This window comes from Danio rerio, chromosome 20, assembly GCF_049306965.1.
Source record: "Danio rerio strain Tuebingen ecotype United States chromosome 20, GRCz12tu, whole genome shotgun sequence".
In the NCBI taxonomy this organism is placed as follows: domain Eukaryota; kingdom Metazoa; phylum Chordata; class Actinopteri; order Cypriniformes; family Danionidae; genus Danio; species Danio rerio.
In genome coordinates this window covers 24,145,739-24,166,860 of record NC_133195.1, presented here as the reverse complement: position 1 = coordinate 24,166,860, position 21,122 = coordinate 24,145,739, and the positions used below count along the sequence as shown (strand labels likewise).

General features: G+C 36.6%; 1 protein-coding gene across 5 annotated transcripts in view; it reads right to left on the bottom strand.

Moving 5' to 3' along the window:
- Window positions 1-21,122, bottom strand: part of esr2a (estrogen receptor 2a) — a 52,131-nt gene that overhangs the window by 13,999 nt on the left and 17,010 nt on the right. For all 5 annotated transcript variants that reach the window (XM_073932151.1, XM_073932152.1, XM_073932150.1 and 2 more), the window contains 5 exon segments: window positions 20,248-20,730; window positions 18,069-18,235; window positions 14,498-14,614; window positions 10,882-11,205; window positions 1,571-1,709 (listed from right to left, as the gene is read on the bottom strand). In XM_073932151.1, the coding sequence (XP_073788252.1) occupies window positions 1,571-1,709; window positions 10,882-11,205; window positions 14,498-14,614; window positions 18,069-18,235; window positions 20,248-20,645 (1,145 nt within the window). In that variant the 5' untranslated portion in view covers window positions 20,646-20,730.

The window sequence follows — 21,122 nt, the reverse complement described above, 5'->3', positions numbered from 1 at the left end:
CAAATCTTTGTGCTTAACAAATTAAATTAAATTTGTAGACTAATGGATGTCTTCATTGGTGCGTACAACATCGTTTCCTTATCAACAAAAGTAAAGGAGTAAAGTAAAAAGTAAAGAGAAAGTACAGAGTTCGAATGGAGGAGGCTCATTCTTTATCCTCGCGCTGCACATGGTCTGTTTAACTGTTTTCTTACTAGTGAAGCGTTCAGTTTTTCCACTTAAAAAGTATGCCATGTAAATAGCAAATGCGCCATGGTGCGATGAAACTGACTTTTAAAGGTATTGTAAGAGAAGATTCTGATTTGTTTAATGCACACTTAATTCTCAAAACACACCCATAACTCATTAAGAGAATAAGCACAACTCTGTTAGACCATGCGCCAGGACGCAAACTGTATTTTTCTGTCCTTAAAATAGCAAAAAAGTGGATTTAGACTTGCCCTTAATGCTTTTGCGCCCTGCACTTTAGACTTTGTGCCTAAATCGTTAAAATAGAGCCCTTATCTTTTTATCCGAGAATTATTTTACAGACAAAAGTTGTCAAATATAGGTAATATGTTTTAAATTAAGTTTAAAAAAAAAAGTTTATGCTTTTGTAAATATATATATTTGTGCAAAAGTCTTGGGCCACCACCAACTGGTACTCTAGGCAAACGACAACCAAGTCGCATGATGATGTTGCAGATGAAAGTGTGGACCGGAGTGTGGAGTGTGCGAACATCCACCACTGTTTGGAAGCCTTTTTCACAAATCTATCTATCTAAAAGGTATGGAGCAAGTGCAGGATCATTGCTTTTGACTATACTTTTAACAAACAAACAGAAATTATGAAAAATATGTACACAATATTCAGAACAAAATTACTTTTGGAATCAAAATGCTAGCATCAAAATTATGTTTGAAGTGACCTCTATACCAATAGCTTGTTGAGTCTTTTGTTAAATTATGTGCTATTTAATAGCAAGTATCTTTAAGCATTTTGAAGAGCTCTTCCTTAGATTTAGCATGTTCTATATTTGTTTTTTTTCTCCAGGTGAATCTCATACTGCCTATAATATTGCCTAAACTCTATATAATATTCAGCTCTGGTCTCTGTAAAGGCCATTTCATGACTTTCTTTGTTTCATCAGTTGTTTTTCCCTCTAAATGAAATTTCATTATATTAGCAGTGTGTTCGGGATCATTGTTATGCTAAAAAAAAAACACTATTACAAATTAGTTGCTTTCTAGTAGGAATTACATGACAAATTAAAACCTGTAGCTTTCACAATACCATCAATTCAAAGAATATTAACAACAGCTCTGGCAGAAATACAGATCAAACCATTGTATTCATTTGTATATGTGAACTGCTAACTTTGACTAACCATGGCTAAAACGACATTTAAGACATGTCCTCAAATCACCAATACAGTACACAATTTCATACCACCCTGGCACACTGTATAACCAGACATCTGCATAAAACCAGTGACCAAAAGAACCGTTTATGAATAAACGTATCCAAGCACGTGCCTGTTCATAAATTAGCCATCAGCACAGATAAACACAATTAATTGGCACTAGTTACCTGCTGAGACAGAGGTCTGGAGAGAAAATGAGCTTTCCAGGGTGATTAACGGAGCGCCACATCAATCCCAGCATAAGCACCTCTAACCAGCAGCACTCCAACAAATGCACCTGATCGAAAAGACTGAGCTCCACAAAACCTGTGGAGAGAAAGAAGCTGTCGTTACTGGCTGCACACACTTCCAAAAAGAAGAAGAAAAAAAAACAGCTTCAGTCAGTTACCTGCACAACAAACTCAGAACTTGAGGATAATTGGGCAGGTAAAATTCATTTCTGCAGGCAGAGCTGCTTTCAATTAAAAATATAAGACTCTCAGATCTGGAATAACTAAAAAGAAGAGTCTGAAGAAAGTTTGTTGATGTTCTGAGAATAAACAAACTGCTCGTGTTCAGAATGAGGACACAGTAATTCATTAATCAAAGACATTAATTAAAGTGATTATCTGAACAATAAAACTGAAGATATTGACTGTAATAACACTCATTTTGGGGGGGTCTAAAATTCACATTTTAGACCGATACATCATTTGCCAGTGAATCGCTAATAGATTTGAAAAACAATGCAATCCACTAATGTTGGCACCTTTGATAATGATGAGCAAAAAAGGCTGGGAAAGCTCTTTTTATTTTATTTTTTAAATTAATTTATTTTTAATCATTAACAAAAAATGAAGATGATTGAGTTTGATTTGAATGTTAGTAGAGGCTTTTTTTCTTAAAAATCATCCAAACAATTGGTGGGTGTTGATGTAGTGGACATCATGTACTTTTGACCAAATCATTTCTGCAATTCTTCATCTGTGATTCTTTCAGATTGCCACTCAAAAACCAGTGTGCTGGAACAAGCCCGACACAAGACAAACACTTTGAGCCACTTCCCATTTTGTGAAGGTCAAAAACCTTATGCTAAATCCCATTGTGATGATAAATGACTGAGTGTGTTTGGCCAGTGCATTTGCTTTCCTTTTGTCTTTAAATCTGTGCCTGATAGCTGTAAACTGCTGCCTCTGAAGTTCAACGATTTCTTGAGTGACAATGTACATTTACAGTAATACACAATGTGCATTTAAACATGGAAAATGTACTTTAAAACTATTTTGCACATGTGAGTTCCAGTGGTGTAAAGCCACAAATTACAAATACTTAAAGTACGGAAATAGAAAAGTTTTTTAAGGTTATTTACTAAGTATTTTTAAAAGTGTGTTTCTTTGAGTACATTTCTTAGTGCTGTATTGGTACTTTTACTACTTTTTTTTTCATTCAATCTGCAGTCACTACTTTATTTTTACTTGTCAATGGTGATTGGCTGAGTAGAAAAATCAATCCTGTGATTCATGTCCAATCAAATCGCACACTGAAAATAAATTGCATCATATTGAACAACCTCAAGACATGGGTCCTTTATAAATGCAGCAAACCTTTTGGAAGTTTTAAAAGTGTCCAAGAAGATGTCCAAAATCTTTACATGCAATGATCGAAAGACTGTACGACTGCATTTTACTGATGAAAAGATAACAGCTGTTTACTGTATGATGACTGACATCAACAAATGGCCTTAAACAATAATTAAATGCCATACAGAATGTTATGTTTTTACTCACACACACACAAATTGCAGGTAAAAACCAAACGGCAACCCCCAGCTTTCCCTTGTGATGCTAATACGAAGTAACTGAAACTGCAAGTCATTAAAATTCCGCTAGGCCTCGCTGCATAATAGGGCTAATAACTATTTACACCACTATTAAAATGGCCAACTTTACAGCAGAAGAGCAGGTGTTCACATACTGGAACAAAGAAAGATTTTGGTTTAAATAGGTAATATTACCCTTCATGACAACTGTGAGGGGGTGATTTTTTTAATAACTCATCTGTTTTGTTCATATTAAGTTATATTAAGTCTGCATAATTAAGGGTGTGGCCACTTAAGTGAGAGCTATGTGTCGCTGGTCGATGTCATATCACCTCAGCTGATTCCGGCTGATTAGCTGCTGATCTCGGCATATACATCATATTTTTGTTTTGCTTTATGTGGCTTTAGACATTCAATTGCCTTTTGGGATTATTTCCTATAATTATCAGATGATATAGCATGCTGTGTGCACTTAATTGTGCTCACAAACCATTCAAGTGGCGTCCAATTCCCAGGTGAGTGAAATTATATACTTGTATACCATTTCTATAAATGTTTTTGTTTTATTCAAGATAATTTATCATTTATATATTTTATGAGACCTGTAATCCACACCAGAATCTGACAGACTGATTAACTCTGGGCTCTAGAACAGACATCGGAAACATTGTCATACAGTGTTAGGCCTGGATTTCATAAGTAGCCTTGCATTTACTAACACAGACTATATTTGAAGTGTTTGAAAGTAATTTGCGTTTTTCTCCTGTAGAAAAACATCATAAAGAACAATGATTAGTGGCTCAATGTATTACAACAGTGTTTTTAAAAGTCTAAACACTATTTATATAGTATACAACCAAGAACATGTGGTCAGAACACAAATGAGTTGCAGGTAATAAAGTATTAAGAGTTTCTACCAAAAAAAAGCCAGCAAAATGCTAGCAGGCGTCTGTAGCTCTGCTCACATTCCGCCCCTTTGCCCTTGTTTGGTGTCCTCCGGTTGGTGTGATGATGCACAAACAAAATTGCGCCGGTAGGCCGCGCCTACATGTAGCTTATTTTGCATTCTTCAGAAACCTAAGGGTGACGTCACGGATACTACGTCCATATCTTTTACTGTCTATGATGTAAACGCATCAGCTTTTCACACCGTAATACATATATAAGAACTGAAGGAAACAATAAATCATTTTATTTCATTAGGCTCTATTTCAGAGGTTGCTACAGTCGAATGAACCACTAAAGCCTAGTTAACACTACAGGATTTTAAACATCAGCAGATCGCTGTGCCGTTCACACTACATGACTTGACTTTGTGTCTTTTAATCTCTTTTGTGTTCACACTACGCAACACTTCACACTATGCAACATCATTCCCCATTAGCTCATTCAAGCTACCAAACCACAGCCAATGAAATTTTGAGGGAGGAGTCGTCAGAAAAAGCTGAACACTATTGGCTGCTTGTGTGCTGATTACATCACTGACAGCGTTTCACGCTTTGGAGAAAGCATTTAAAAACATCGTCAAATCAGCTGATGCATCAGCAGATTAATCACTCATCTGCAAGGTTCCAGTGGATAGATACACAGAGAGTTTTTAATTTTTGTAATTTTATAACTCTTTGAAATAAAACTAACATATTTATAACACCCTGCCGTTTTCTAACTATCAGTGTATTTCTTTCTGACATTGTTATTTTTTTTTATTACAAAACAGTAAAGAACTGAGCATTTCTGCCTTAAATTACCATATTGGTTAAAATGACTGCATGCATGTCTGATACTTTTCTGTGACTTTAAATATGTGTGCATTTTCTTGCCTAGCAACTTCCTGCTAACATAAACAAAACTTTCTGATGGCAAAAACATCAATTTACTTCAGATATCTTTCAAAACAGCATATTCTGTGCCGAATAGCTCCTGTTTGAAAGTGAAAATGAAAGCCAAGACCTTTAAGTGTTTCAGTATCTTAACTACATATTTATAGGCTGTATTACCAAAAAAATATTATATTTTTAGGGTAATGTGTCATTAAATATGATGCCAGACATTCAAAGCTTAATTTTAACACACAATAATAGTTTGAATGTAAATATGTTGTGACAGTATGGCGTTTTGTATGAGAACGGTCAGAATGAGCAGTATGGTAATTCTAATAGTTACAGAATTCTAGTTCCACTGTTAATATAGCTTACTCTCATGTCTGTACTAACGTAGAATGAAGCGAGTGCACCAATGCCCACTCTAACCAATCACAGATGTTTCTGCTGAGCTCCTGAGCACACAGACATTTAGCTCATGCTGATATGCTCTCTCATTGGCTGCAGCTCGTCACTACATCTGACCACACGTGGGGTTGAGTCGGCTGACTGCTCTGGAATATTTAGCATGCTAAATGTTGGATTTCCGTCTGCGAGGTGTCGGCGACGCGTCAGCGAGCCTCGTTGATGCGTTGTTCAGTAGTTCACACATAAAGAGCGGCGAGCGCAGAGCACCCGCAGATTTCTTCCCGATCACAGCCCGATCTGTCGGCGAGCTCGTTAACTTCCAAATCGGGCTCAAATCAGGATTAAAATCCTTTAGTGTGAACTAGGCATAACTATTCCAGCATATGTTTTACAAAGCATATGTTTTCCAGCCGCAACCCAGTATAGGGAAACACCCTTCCACACTCATTCACACATAGACACTTACACTGCGGACAATTTAGCTTACCCAGTTCACCTATAGTGCATGTCTTTGGACTGTGGGGGAAACCGGAGCACCTGGTGGAAACCCACGTGAACACAAGGAGAACATGCAAACTCAACACACTTGACATTGACCCAAATGTCAACTGGCCCAGCCAGGACTCAAATCAGCAACTTTCTTGCTGTGAGGTAACAGTGCTAACTACTAAGCCATCGTGCCGCCCACACAATACATAAAAACTATGAAACATGTTTTTTACTGCCTGAAAATAATAACCAAAAGATTTATGAGCAACCGCAAAGCCTTTAGTGTAAATGTAAAAGTTCTGTGAGCAAACACAAAAAAACTTATAAATACTTGAAAATAGAATGTGACGAAAAATGTTTCACAAAATCCTTGCAGGGGCTCATTTTAAACACACTTATACTTTAAACATCAGAGCTCACTTTAATTCAGAAAATATATTTAATCCATCCACAATATAAATAGTTCTTTAGGGTTTAATATATACTGTAGGCCTACCCGCAGTCCAGAAACCTGAAGGAGAATTAGCACTGTTGGAGCCACAAATTCTCTCAGGCATTTCTAATGTGTATTTTAAAATAGTGAGATCTGATTTATGGGTTTAATAATGTCCAGGGTGAACATTACTCGAGTTACCCGATGGTCAGATGGAATATGAAACCACTGTTTGCTTTAAAAACACAAGCTGCTAACATGAGGATTTCAATGATTGTCAGATGAATTTCTCATTATTCATGTCCTGTAGCACAAAATCACATCTTTTATCCGGAAACTCTTTTTAATCTGAACCCATCAAAAAGTTCAGAATGAAGCAGAAGCATTTCTCCCTGCATGACTTTAAGTACAAAGCAGCATCAGTATATCAATGTAAAAATATAAACCTCCAAGAGTCTAATGCGAGGTTCACAAAACTGCTCTCGAGAGTAGGGTTGCCAGGTTTTCAAAACAAAAACGTCCAATGGCTATTCAAAACTAGCCCAATGAGATGAAAACTCAAAATACACCACTGCCCATTTGGAAAACAGATTTTGAATCACGGTATATTTTAATAACTGTCTTTGCTTTAAAATAATTGTAGACGTGGATGCCAGTTGTAAAAGCAACAAATAATAACTTGACTTCTAGTTGCTCAGTTGGAAAAGTGTCAGAAGGTAGATTATTCTGATGAATCATCTGTTGAACTGCATCTCAATCATCACAATACTGCAGAAGACCTTTTGGAACTTGCATGGACCCAAGATTCTCTCAGAAATCAGTCAAGTTTGGTAAAGGAAAAATCATGGTTTGGGGTTACACTCAGTATGGGGGCGTGCAAGAGATCGGATGGAAGAACGGATGGAAACATCAACAACCTGAAGTATCAAGACATTTGTGCTGCCCATTACATTGTAAACCACAGGAGAGGGCAAATTCTTCAGCAGGATAGCGCTCCTTCTCATACTTCAGCCTCCACATCAAAGTTCCTGAAAGCAAAGACAGTCAAGGTGCTCCAGGATTGGCCAGCCCGTTTACCAGAGATGAACATTATTGAGCATGTGTGGGGTAAAATGAAGGAGAAGGCATTGAAAATGAATCCAAAAAATCTTGATGAACTCTGCAGTCCTGCAAGAACGCTTTTTCTTTATTAATAAGTTCTTTGAGTCATTGCAGAGATGTATGGATGCAGTCCTCCTAGCTCATGGGGGTCATGCACAATATGCATTGGTTTTCCACTGTACCATGTCCTTAAATTCTATACTGTACAGTTTTTCTGTTAAGTGACTTTTGTCTAAGCAAAGTCAGACCGTACTGTCCCACTTAAACGATTAAAAATCAAGGCATGATCAAAAGCGTAATCTTATATTCGTGTAATATTCCTAAAACAAGGATAGGCGACAAGACTCAGAGGGTGTATATTGGTAATTATATAGATTCTGTTTTCATTAAAAAAATCTTCTTTCTTCAAAGTGACATCTCAGCTGGCCTTGATTGTCCTGTAATGTTCATTCATTCATTCATTTTCTTTTCGGCTTAGTCCCTTTATTAATCCGGGGTCGCCACAGTGGAATGAACCACCAACTCATCCAGCACATGTTTTACGCAGCGGATGCCCTTCCAGCTGCAACCCATCTCTGGGAAACATCCATACACACTCATACACTACGGACAATTTAGCCAACCCAATTCACCTGTAGCGCGTGTCTTTGGACTGTGGGGGAAACCGAAGCACCCAGAGGAAACCCACGTGAACGCAGGGAAAACATGCAAACTCCACACAGAAACGCCAACTGACCCAGCTGAGAATCAAACCAGCGACCTTCTTGCTGTGAGGTGACAGCACTACCTACTGCGCCGCCTGTCCTGTAATGTTGTCAAGTAAATCCAGTAATGCGGTCTAGTAAAAAAAAAAAAAAAAAAAACAGAACACTAAACTTGTTAGATAAATACTTATTCGAGATATTTAAAAATCAAGATTTTTTCAAAATCTAATACAAATATTAAAGATATTAATTAAAATGTAAATCGACTGACTCTCGTCTGTAAATTTAATATATTTTTGCAGCTTATAGCAACAATCCTAGAGTGTCCTGCCAATCTGTTACCATAGAAACGAAAACATCAGCACACACAGTCTCTCCTCTGGTGCTGCTGTGGTTCACAAAGGTGTGCCTTCTCTGTTTTATAATCCTAGCACAGTTCTTATCACTGGTAGAATATAAAGTCTGTACAATAATATTGTAAAGCTTGTCAACCTTACTCCAGAGTCCCCCAGCTTGAGAACCCTGTCTGTGCCTACATTCATAATGACAAAACAACATTAAAAGGAAAAACATGTCACAAATCGTGTCAGATCATAGCATGATGTAATAACTGCAATTTAGTTTGAAAACAGGAGATCAGTCTAAATTCTTATCAGCTAAAGTTGACCACGTCCCTTAGTGTACTCATAAATCGAAAGCAGCTATTCTGAAAACCCATTAGAGATTCCAGAGGGAATCCACAGTGAATCAGCTTTCAGGGTTTCATCTACAAATGTATCATTTAGCCAAGAGTTCTATTACATGAGGATTTATAGTTAGCCAGATCTGTGTTACTTCAAGTAAATATACATAATAATTGGGATTTGTATTAAAAGTAACACACTAAGCAAGTATTATACATCACTGGTCAAAAGTTTGGGATCAGTAAGCTATTTTGATAACTCTTTACATTAAGGGTGTATCAGTTGATGTTAGTTATTGTATTCACTAGCATGAGCAAACAATGAAAACTGTTTATTACAATATTAATTTGTTAATGTTAGTTAATGGAAATTAAGTTAATTTGATAACATTTACAATAATTAGTTAATGTTAATGCATTTACTAACATAACCTAATGAAATTATACTGTAAATTATTGTAAAGTGCGACTATTAATTTAACTCACAGTGCGTTAATAAAGTTAACAAGCATGAATTTGGATTTGAATAATGCATTAGCAAATGTTGAATAACTGTTTTCATATTGAATGTAGTTACATTTAATTTATTCATGTGATTAAAAGCACATTTCTATAGCAAAATTGCTCCAATCAGTGTTATGTAATCCTTCAGCTATTATTAAAAAAACATGCTGAATTCCTTTTCTATTACAATCAATTACAGTGTTAGTGATTCTCAATAATTAATATTATTTCTTATAATTATCAATCCTATAAAGCTTTTTTGTTGTGCTTCATTAGTTTTGAAAAATGGTGAAAATGAACTTAAATTATAAAAATCCAACTGATTCCAGACTGGTAGTTTAAGTTCTACTTATACAGTTGAAGTCAGAATTATTAAACCCCCTGAATTATTAGCCCCCTTGTATGTTTTGTTAGCCAATTTTTATTTAACTGAAAGAAGTTTTTTTTTTTTCAACACATTTCTAAACATGATAGTTTTAATAACTCATTTCTAATAACTGGGTTAATTAGGTCAACTAGGCAGGATTAGGGTAATTAGGCAAGTTATTGTATAACGATGGTATATAGCTTAAAGGGGCTACTAATTAAATAGTTTTTAAAAAATTAAAAACAGCTTTTATTCTAGCCAAAATAAGACAAAAAAACAAAAAGACTTTGTCCAGAGGAAAAAAATATTATCAGACATACTGTGAAAATGCCCTTGCTCTGTTAATAATTCTTTGGGAAATATTTAAAAAAGACAAAAACAAAAACAAAGGGGGGCTAATAATTCTGACTTCAACTATATTTCTTCTGTTGTTTTGCTGTAAGAACACAATATATACATCATAATTCTTCATTTATATGATTTTTTAACCAAGAACTATTGATCCTCTGCAATGTATTTTTGTAGGCCTATACTGCACTGTTTTGACTAGTATACACTTACAGTGCTTTCATCATAAAACTAAACTTTATAATGCCATCACTCTAAAGACCTATTATTGGGAGATTTAGAGAAATAAATTATATTTATATGCATTCTAGTAGTGTGTACTAGTCTTAACTATTACTATTATATAAATATAATTAATTAATATCCCTTTACCAGATTTTTATGCAAGTAAAATTGAGCTGCTGTTTGTATTGTCACTTCACCTGCTAAGTATTTCACCATTTGTGAAATACAGAGAGCAGAAAAATGCAAACGCACAACCATGTAGAGACAGAAATGACAAGCAAATAAGATATATGGTATAAGGCAATTTTGTTAGCTTAATAAAAGAACAAAGTATATAGACTGGTTCTATAGAAAATGAACCTTAAATGGTTTCTGTTGTGATCTGAAAAAAAAACTTTTTTTTTTTTTTTATTAAAAACTGCTTTTATTGTAGCTGAAATAAAACAAATAAGACTTTCTCCAGAAGAAAAAAATATATTATCAGACATACTGTGAAAAATTCATTGCTCTATTAAACATCATTTCAGAAATATTTTAAAAAGAAAAAAATTTCAAAGGGGGTTTAATAATTTTAACTGTAAATTTGGTAGTAGACTGACCTGGGATCTTCTTGGCCCAGCTGATCATGTGCACGAGCTCTTTGTCAGCCAGGTTGGTCAGTGACATCATGACGTTTGCCTCAGTGAAGGGCTTCTTCATGTCTTTCATGAGATAAATCTCCGGCGGCTCTGCTTCCATGATCCGGGAGATGAGCTCCTCTGGGCTCAGTGATATGCGCACCACCTCATTCCCACTGAGAGGACGCGGGATACTCTTTATCTCTTGAGACCTCGGACCAGTCATTCTCATTCTGCCAGAGAATCGGACCAGTCGTTTCTGCTGTGCTCCTCTTTGTTGGTAGCTGCTACGATCTCGCCGCAACCCTGCAGAAAACACAATGTAACTGATGTATGCTAGTTTAAAGGATTATAGTGTCAAATGTAAATTGAGTAAATAAACTGGCTTTCGATAGCAACTGATATGAATACAAATGTGAGGGTGAAGAAATTTTGTTAATATGTCAGAAATAAAGTACTATATGTCAGGGGTCATAAAACTTGGTCCTGGAGGGCCAGTGTCCTGCATAGTTTGGTTCCACCTTCCTTCAACATACCTGTCTGGAAGTTTCTACCTAGAATGGGCTTGATTAGCTGGTTCAGGTGTGTCTAATTGGGATTGGAACTAAAATCTGCAAGACACCTGCCCTCCAGGACCGAGTTTGGGCACTCCTGCAGTATGTTGTTCATTTATCTCAATGTGTTGGTGAGTGTAACATTTTGGCAAATCACTGCTTTTAAAACACAGCTTGTTTCATTGATGTCCCAACCAGATTGAGCAATATTGAAAAAATGTGAGACTTTATGTGATAGCATGATAAATATTACAATATTCTAAATGACATACTATGTTTTAAACGAGGGGTCACCAATCTTGGTCCTGGAGGGCCAGTGTCCCTGCATGGTTAAGCTCCAACTTGCCTCAACACACCTGCCTGGATGTTGTTGGCTAGCTAGTAAGACCTTGATTAGCTTGTTCAGGTGTGTTTGATTAGAGTTGGATATGAAATCTGTAGGACACCGGCACTCCAGGAACAAGTTTGATGATCCTTGTATAAACAATGTTATAACCAACATATGTTTTCATTTCATGGAAAAAGAAAAGCATCACTAAACCGTCTGAAGAACAGCCATGATGTATTGTTGCATAAAATAAGAATAAGAATGAATAAAATAAGACTTTTTAACAATGTAAACAAACATAAATAAATAAGATAATTAATCACTGGCACTTGGCTCCACTGGTACTGTTTTATCAACCAGGAAATACAGAAGTATAATGGTAAAAACGCACAAGCTAACTTGTAATTGAAGCTAAATATTTTCAAAATAATAATTAAATCCCACAGATTATATTTGTTTTTTGCTGTCTAAATGCGTTCTTTACATATAAAACTATATAGATCATACTTTTAGAATGGGTTGCCTCACATTACGAAGATCATTATTGGAAATACACTCAACCAGCCACTTTATAAGGTACACCTGTCCAACTGCTCGTTAACGCAAGGCACAAGGCAGCAATTCAATGCATTTAGGCATTTAGACATAAGCTGCGTCCCAAATGGCACACTATACACTATGCACTCATGCACTATGCACTTATGCACTTACACACTCAACAGAATAGTATATGTATGTAGTGTTGTATTCAGCGCTATAATCACTCTCGTAGGAGAATTTTGCTTTCATCATCCAAAATAAATAAAGTTATCCAACATGTGCGTCCGATAGCTCCGCCCCTTCCGCTACGTAAGCAAACCTGCGGTCGTTGAGTGCGTGAAGTGTCCATCATTCCACACTTTATTTTAGCGGCTGAATGAGTGCATCATCCGGGTAATTAAAGTGCACTTATTATTTTTAGAGTTTTCAGTGTGAACACACTACTTACACTATTTATACTACAAAATGGCGTAGAATAGTGCATAAGTATGCGATTTGGGACGCAGCTATAGTCAAACCGTTCATCAGAATGGGGAGGAAAGGTGATTTAAGTGACTTTGAACGAGGCATGGTTGTTGGTGCCAGATGTGCTAGTCTGAGGATTTCAGAAACTGCTGATCTTCCAGGATTTTCACACACAACCATCTTTAGGGTTTACAGAGAATAGTCTGAATAAGAGAAAATAATCAGTGAGTGAGTACAAACGCATTGTTTATGCCAGAGATCAGAGGAGAATGTCCAGACTGGTTCCATCTGATAGAAAGGCAACAGTAACTCATTTAACCACTTGTTATAACCAAGGTTTGAAGAAGAGCATGTCTGAATGCAGAATATGTCGACCCTTGAGGCGGATGGGCTATAGCAGCAGAAGACCACACTGGGTGCCACTCCTGTCAGCTAAGAACAGGAAACTGAAGCTACAATTCGCACAAGCTCACCAAAATTGGACAATAGAAGACTGGAAAAACGTTTCCCGGTCTGATGAGTTTCAATTTCTGCTGTGACATTCAGATGGTTGGTTCAGAATTTGCCATCAACAACAGGAAAGCATGGATCCATCCTGCCTTGTATCAGCGGTTCAGGCTGGTGGAGGTGGTTTAATGGTGTGGGGGATATTTTGTTGGCACACTTTGGGCACATTACTACCAATTGATCAACGTGTCAATGCCCCAGCCTACCTGAGTAATGTTGCTGACCATGTCCATCCCTTTATGACCACAGTGTACCATCTTCTGATGGCTACTTTCAGCAGGATAACACGCCATGTCATAAAGCGTGAATCATCTCAGACTGTATTCTTGAACATGACAACAAGTTTACTGTACTCAAAAGCCCTCCACAGTCACCCAATCTAAATCCAATAGAGCACTTTTGGGATGTGGTGGAATGGGAGATTCGCATCATGGATGTGCAGCCGACAAATCTGCAGCAATAGCATGATGCTATCATGACAATGTGGACCAAAATCTATGCGGAATATTTCCAGTACCCTGTTTATGCCTCGAAGGATTAAGGCAGTTCTGAAGGCAAAAGGGGGTCAAACACGGTACTAGTAGGGTGTACCTAATAAGGTGGCCAGTGAGTGTATACATTGCACACTGAAAATTGAACATTTGTGAAAATTGAAATCCCTCATTTAAAAAGAAAGCTAAATAACACAATTGTGAAAAACAATTACAAAAACAGTGTATTCCATCAAAAACCACACAGTTCATAAACACATCAACCAATGAGATGACAGTACTGTACATCACAATCTCCTTTGAAACCTGTGAAAGTAGCATGTCCTAAAACAGCAATTACAAAAATGGACAAGGAAAAACAGCAACAGTCTCTACAGCAAGATAACTAGCCCTCCACACTACTCATCCAACCAAAGACCAAAGACAATTGATTGTTATCTCATCCTTTACCTGCTGTAAAATTAAAATATATGTTCAAATATAAAACTTTTGATTTTTAAGGTTCAAGCTACCTTTGAACAAACTTGAATAAATAAATAATCAGGGCTCCATCACATTATGATTACAATGATGATGCATATCACACCTTCAAGGCATGATAGCTGCTTAATATTGGGACATAAACTAAAGTCCATGAACTCAGCTTTGAACTATTAGTTCGCTGTGTGGGCGTAAAAATGGAGGGATGGAGGATTAAAAAGACAGAGACTCACCACATTTCATCATTCCAACTTCATAGCACTTTCGGAGTCGGCAGGCCTGGCAGCTTTTGCGGCGGTTCTTGTCGATAGTGCATTGGTTTGTGGCAGGACAGATGTAGTCATTGTGTCCTGAAAAAATCAATTAGATGTTCGTCTTTTGTCCACTGAGTAGTTTTTAAAGCTCAGCAACTATTTATGAACTATATTTAATGATCCTAAAGCAAAGCAGAGTAGTCTTGTTGAGACATAGTACATCACAAAATGTCCAAGATTACTTCTATTTATGTCATATGGAAAAAAATGCAGAGTGCAATGAATTCTGAATGCTTTCACTGACCAATTAAAATTAATTATTATTAAAAAGTATTTTGGTAACACTTTATTTTGATAGTCCGTTTGAGTATTAGAAGACTGTCTGCTTAATATGTTGATACTGCTCCTTCAACAGACATTTAACTGACTATAAGAAACTTTGCACAAATATGTCAACTTACACCAACCCTATAGCCAACCTTCTAATCTAATGAGAATTAGTTGGCATGTAGACGCAATGTACCTTATATTTAACAAACTATCAAAATAAAGTGTGACCAGTATATTTTAAGTGTAAAAACTAAATTAGATGGCTGTGATGGTGTTATTGTGAACATTAAATATGTCAATGTACATTCATAAAAGCAAAATGAAACCTTTCATAATTTATCATTATTATAGATGTAAAAAAACAAAAACAACAAAAAAATACAAGTCTAGTCACATAGTTGTGGCTAGATTGTATACGGTTGCAGCAGGATATTAACAAAAATTATTTCTATTACTTATAAAAAAAATCCATTAATTGATTAATTAAATTAATTAAATTAGTTTTATTAATGTCTACCCCCACACAACCGTCACAGTAATGTAAAAACAGGATTTGCACAGAGTATTATTTACTCTATCTATTAAATTACCTAATAAATTGCATTTTTTAACGCCTACCCTCACCCCAACCCTAAACCTAACTGTCACAATTCTGTAAAAATATTAATTATTGTTATACAGTGTCATAAAAAATGCTGCTATATGGATGTGCATATCACGCTTCCGGCCGGCCGCGCGTTCGATCTAGACTTTACCAAGTCACATATTTGTACATTAATTAACAATAAAGACATCAACAATTTAGTAACATTTTGAGTGCAGACTATTATAGCAATGTGAGTGAAGATTTTGATCCCATGAATTGATCTTACATTGCAGTAGGTATGGACAAGATGTCAGCATTTTACTTATTATCAGCAGTGCAAAGATGATTATTATGATAACATTTATCAATGGTAATAAATCTGTATTTTCAAGCTAACAATTTTAAATTTTAAAGATGAAAATCATATTAAAATTGGTGAATTGAAAATAAATGATTAGTGCTGGGTCAACCAATAAATCAGACACAATTAAGCAAAGGTGTGATTATCAAGTGCTGTACATCTTGTCAGAAAAGCATTGTTGTGTGATCAGTAGTAAGGCCCAATCCCAATTCTACCCATTAGCGCTTCCCCTTACCCCTAACCCTCGTTTTGCGCATGCCCGTGAAGGGGTAGTGGTGTCCCAATTCTGTTAAGCTTGAAGGCGTAGGGCTAAGGGCAAGGGGCATACACCCCTTTAAACAAAGATTTTTCAGGACCACACTCGAAACCAAGGGGTAAGAAAAATTACCCAGAATACACCAGCCACAGCTGCACACGCAAGTAAAGAGATCCACTAATTTGTGTTTTTTGTCATTATTACGAATTTTAACAACACACAAACACATGTTTTAATATATTCATAACCACATTCATGTTTTACCATCATGCTTTTTAAAAAACAATACTAAAATAAAAATTTTGCGATCTATAATCCCTAATAATAACACCTGTATAGCAGTTCCACAACATTCTGACACTCGATGACACTGGAATACCCATAAAAGTCTAGTGGCTGTCAATGAGCTTTTTACAGTGTCTGCTATAATGTTAATGTTGTTTTTGGTGTGTTTACATTGTACACTGCCACTGTGTAAATGCACAGTACAGTTACGATCTTATTGCCACATTAAATCGTTATGATAACACAGTATTTGCCTTTAGTGATTTCCTGAAGATAAATACCAAAAAAAAAAACACTACTGGAATAACTACAACAGTCGCGATCGTCTGATCTCATATGAAGCAAGAGATGATACATAAGAGCAATGATACATAATGACGTGTGCAGGTGCTGTAGTGCTGCCCCGATTCTTAGAGGTACATTTTGAAGCCCTTCCCCTTAACCCTCGGTTGTAAGGGCTAAGGGGAAGGGGTAGGGGTACAAAAATAGAATTGGAACTGGGCCTAAAATCTCCTCTGAAGGCCAGAGGGTGCTCTCATGCAAAAACTCAAAATACCCACAAGAAGAAATCCAGGAAATTCCCAAAGCATTGCATTATAAACTAAATAAATAAAGAAATATTTAACTGCTTTCATTGATTCAGTGGGACTAATAAATCACACGACTATGGAATCGTCTCACAAAATATTTATTTTAAACACTCAACTGAAGTTATGAGGTGAGTTTGGAATAAAAACTTAATTAAATGTGGTATTTTGACGTGCAGCATTTAATACACAGACCTTCATCAGAAGCTATGCAAAAAGCGGTCATTATCAAAGAATATTTATAATCATGTCATTGTTGTTTGATTTAATCACTTTCCATTTTGAGCACAACTGTGTGTAGTACAACTTTGTGTCGTAAATGCTGCTCCATCTAAAAAGCACGTATTGGAAACTTACTAGAACAAGTGTTGTGCCTTGTTCTGACAACTGCCAGATTATTACCCCTATGTTCTGTTAGATTTAGGGTAAAGTGTGGGGTTAAAATTAGTGGTAAGTTTTTGGATTAAGCAATCAGGTAGCAACAAGGCTGTAATTATTTGGCATGGGGACGAAAAAAAAGCCCAACACTGCCTTTACCGACCAAATTTACTAATCAAATAGCCTTCAATTAATTACATACCCCTAATACAGATTTTTTGGCTTTTGAGTAAAACTATTGAATGTTTACTATCAGCCATTTATCATCTGATAACATTTAAATGATCAGCTATTGGCTGTAACAGGGGTCACCAATCTCGGTCCTGGAGGGCCGGTGTCCCTGCAGGGTTTAGCTCCAACTTGCCTCAACACACCTTTCTGGATGTTTCAAGTATACCTAGTAAGACCTTAATTAGCTTGTTCAGGTGTGTTTGATTAGAGTTGGATATAAAATCTGTAGGACACTGGCCCTCCAGGAACAAGTTTGGTGACCCATGGGCTATAACGTGAAATTGCAGATATTAGTTTTTTTTATATATATTTATATATGTATATATACACAATTGAACTAATAGAATATTTATTATCATTCATAGCATGACATTTTCTTGGATATGTTTGTGTTAATTCCTTTAGAGAGAATTTTAACATGAGTCTTTTCTCTGTTATCAGCCAAACACAATAATCATTGGATAAGATATTAATATTAGCACTATCTCTACAAGTAAGAACAATAAAATTTCATGGGTACTTTCAGAGAGTCTTACCTTGTATACTCCTCTTGAAAAAGGCTTTGCAGCCTTCACACGACCACACTCCATAATGATATCCAGAGGCGTAATCACTGCAGACGGCACAGTAGTGCATGTCAGCTTTACCTCTCAGAGACACAGACGTCTCCTCTGTATCTGCTACCCGCTTTACCAGTGGTTTGCTAAGGAGGAATGGACAAATACATCTAAGCACCCATTTAGATAGCCAGAATTGCATAATAAAAAACTGTCATGTCATTCTATATTTAGTGAATATAATACTGTTTTCTTATTTCAAAGATGTACTATTGCACAATGTAGTTTAATGCAGTACTTCTTGTCTGGTGTGTGTCCTACTTTAAGCTTTGTCTCAGTCAAGCAGTAGATTATTGATTTGGAACAAGACAGTCACTCCAATGTTCAGTGCTTAGCTGCTTTCTCTCACAAAATTTATCTGTATATTGACTGATTTCTTATTATAAACTAGGTATTAGACTGTCAAAGCTGTTAAAGGAACCTTCTGAAATTCAAGATACAGTGACCTCAATGTTTTACCAGAAGTTTTTAGGCTGGCTTGGGAACATTCCATGTCAATTACAACATGAAAATTCAAACACTTTTATAGGCTATTAGCTGTATAGACAAATGGGTCTAAATTCAGACAACAGAAGGTCTCCAACATGAATATTACTGTAGTATTTGGTATAAATTACTGTAGTAATTTTTCATGTGGGAGATCTTATGTTGTTCTGGATTTAGGTTCATTTGTCTGTAAAAGTACAGCTAGTATTAAAGTAGATATGTTTGATTGTTCATGTTGTAATAAAAATCAGAATATATTTAGTGAAACAGGCCTCAGCTTTTTTTTTTGTTGTTTAACCATAAAACAATGCTTAGGTCTGTTTAACTAAATATGTTTTGATTAGAAACAATTACTATTAAAGGTGCAGTAGGTGATTGTCTTCAGAAACATTTTTTTGAAAGATTGATGTGACATTTTCAGTTTCATAAGGGACCTTTTATAGCATCAATAATGTAGATTTTTATTTAGTTTAACAAAAAAGCATCAGTTAAAATAAAATCGCTATTCCACCTAGCCTGCTTTACTAAGGTGAGATTGCTTTTATATTCCCATCGGTTCATTTTTTAATAATGACAACCTTTGCACTCTCCCTGTATTGTTTACCATGTTCCTTTGCTTGCTAACTACCTAACTGAAAATGTGCTAGATATAGTACAGTGTGTTGTTTACTCGCAATTGACATGATCTTGTGGGTCTCTGTCATCTTTAATGTGCGCATTCGCGATATCAGGAGGTGTGGCTTTGGACAACAGGGGAGGGATTGTATTTGAAAGATACTATGCTAACCAGTTAGCATTTAGGCAGATCACCTCCTTCACCTTTAACTATTATAACCCTGCTAAAAAATCCAGCTTAAACCAGCCTAGGCTGGTCGGCTGGTTTTAGCTGGTCGACCAGGCTGGTTTTAGAGGGGTTTTGGTCACTTCCAGGCTGGTTTCCAGCCATTTCCAGCATGGTCTTAGCTGGTCCGGCTGGAAAATGACCAGCTAAATCCAGCTAAAACCAACTTGACCAGCCTGGTTTAAGCTGGACACAACTGGTTTTGGCTGGGCTCCCAGCCTGCTAGGCTGGTCAAGCTGGTTTTAGCTGGTCATCTCCCAGCTTAGGCTGGTTTAAGCTGGATTTTTCAAACTATTGAAAATTATGAATTGGATTACTATTATAAACTTGAATATGAACTACAACTGTTAAAGAATCCCTGATGATATAGTCACACCAACCTTTCACCAGACGTTATCATGCTGACTTAAAGGGATAGTTCAAGGAAGAGAAGGTGTTTTTTAGTATTAAAAAGTAAGAAAAAAAAGAGAAAGTTTTGTTATCATTTACTCACCCTCAAGTGATTCCAAATTTTTATGTTGCTATTATATGTTCAACAAAAAAGAAGATATTTTAAAGAACGCTGGAAAACACTGACATTTATTGTAGAAAAAAATACAATGGAATTCAATAATTACTGAATTCCAAGCATTCTTCAAGATATCTCATTTTGTGTTTAGACAATAGAAAGTCATAAAGGCTTGTGAAGGGTGAGTAAACAGTGACAGAAATTAAATTATGTGAACTATTCCTTTAAGAACATTACATATGGACTATTAAGCTTAAACCTACCTGTTTTCCTCTTCAACATGATCATGTGGTGTATGTTCGGTCCAAGTCCCACTAGTAGCATGGTTCTGTTGAAGTCGACTCTGTTGTTGCAATGTGAGTGAGGAAACATGGCTGTGAGGTGGCCAAAATAAAGTCGGGCTTAGCGACTGGCGCACAGACGAGCAGTCCGATAAAGGCGATGTGCTGTACCCCAGCAGAGCGGGACTGTAAAAGGGCAGAGTGCTGAAGTCGTGGCCAAGGTCTGTGTAGGGCGATGGGATGCAGATGGGGTGATTCTCCACTGGCAGAGATGGAGAGGATGAGTTGAAGATGGGGGAGAGGATGTGACCTCCCACCCGGCCTGAGTCCACTTCCTGCAGCTGAAGAAGAGGACTGTCTCCTTCGGGATACTCGGACATGGTGAAGGCGGATGAGTTCAGAGCTGTCGCATCAGTAACGGGGGACTGTTGATGTGTGTCATGGTGAACTTCTCAGTCCTCGATACTGGGAGAAAAGCAGGAAGAATTACAGTGTGAATTAGCATTGAGCAGACTCATTTTGAACAGTAATCTTTAAGGGAAGCTCTTGAAGAACTTGAATTATGCCACTTTGACAGTTCTTAATTTCATTAAGGTGTTTTTGTTTACATGTAGATAATTAAAATAAATTTTAATAGAGTAAATTAGAGCATCAATTCTTTTCTCTGTGTCTGAAAAGGTTAATTTAGGGATCTGGTCTTCCTAAAGCCCTCCTCCCTGAGATTCTACTGAGGTCTGATTGCTCAGACAAGATGCTGTGATTATAGAGAGTCTGTTGTGATTGGTTGAACATTTACATCATGTGTCGGGAACCAAACAGTCATTATATTTGAATTTCAGCTCTGCATGCTTTGTAAA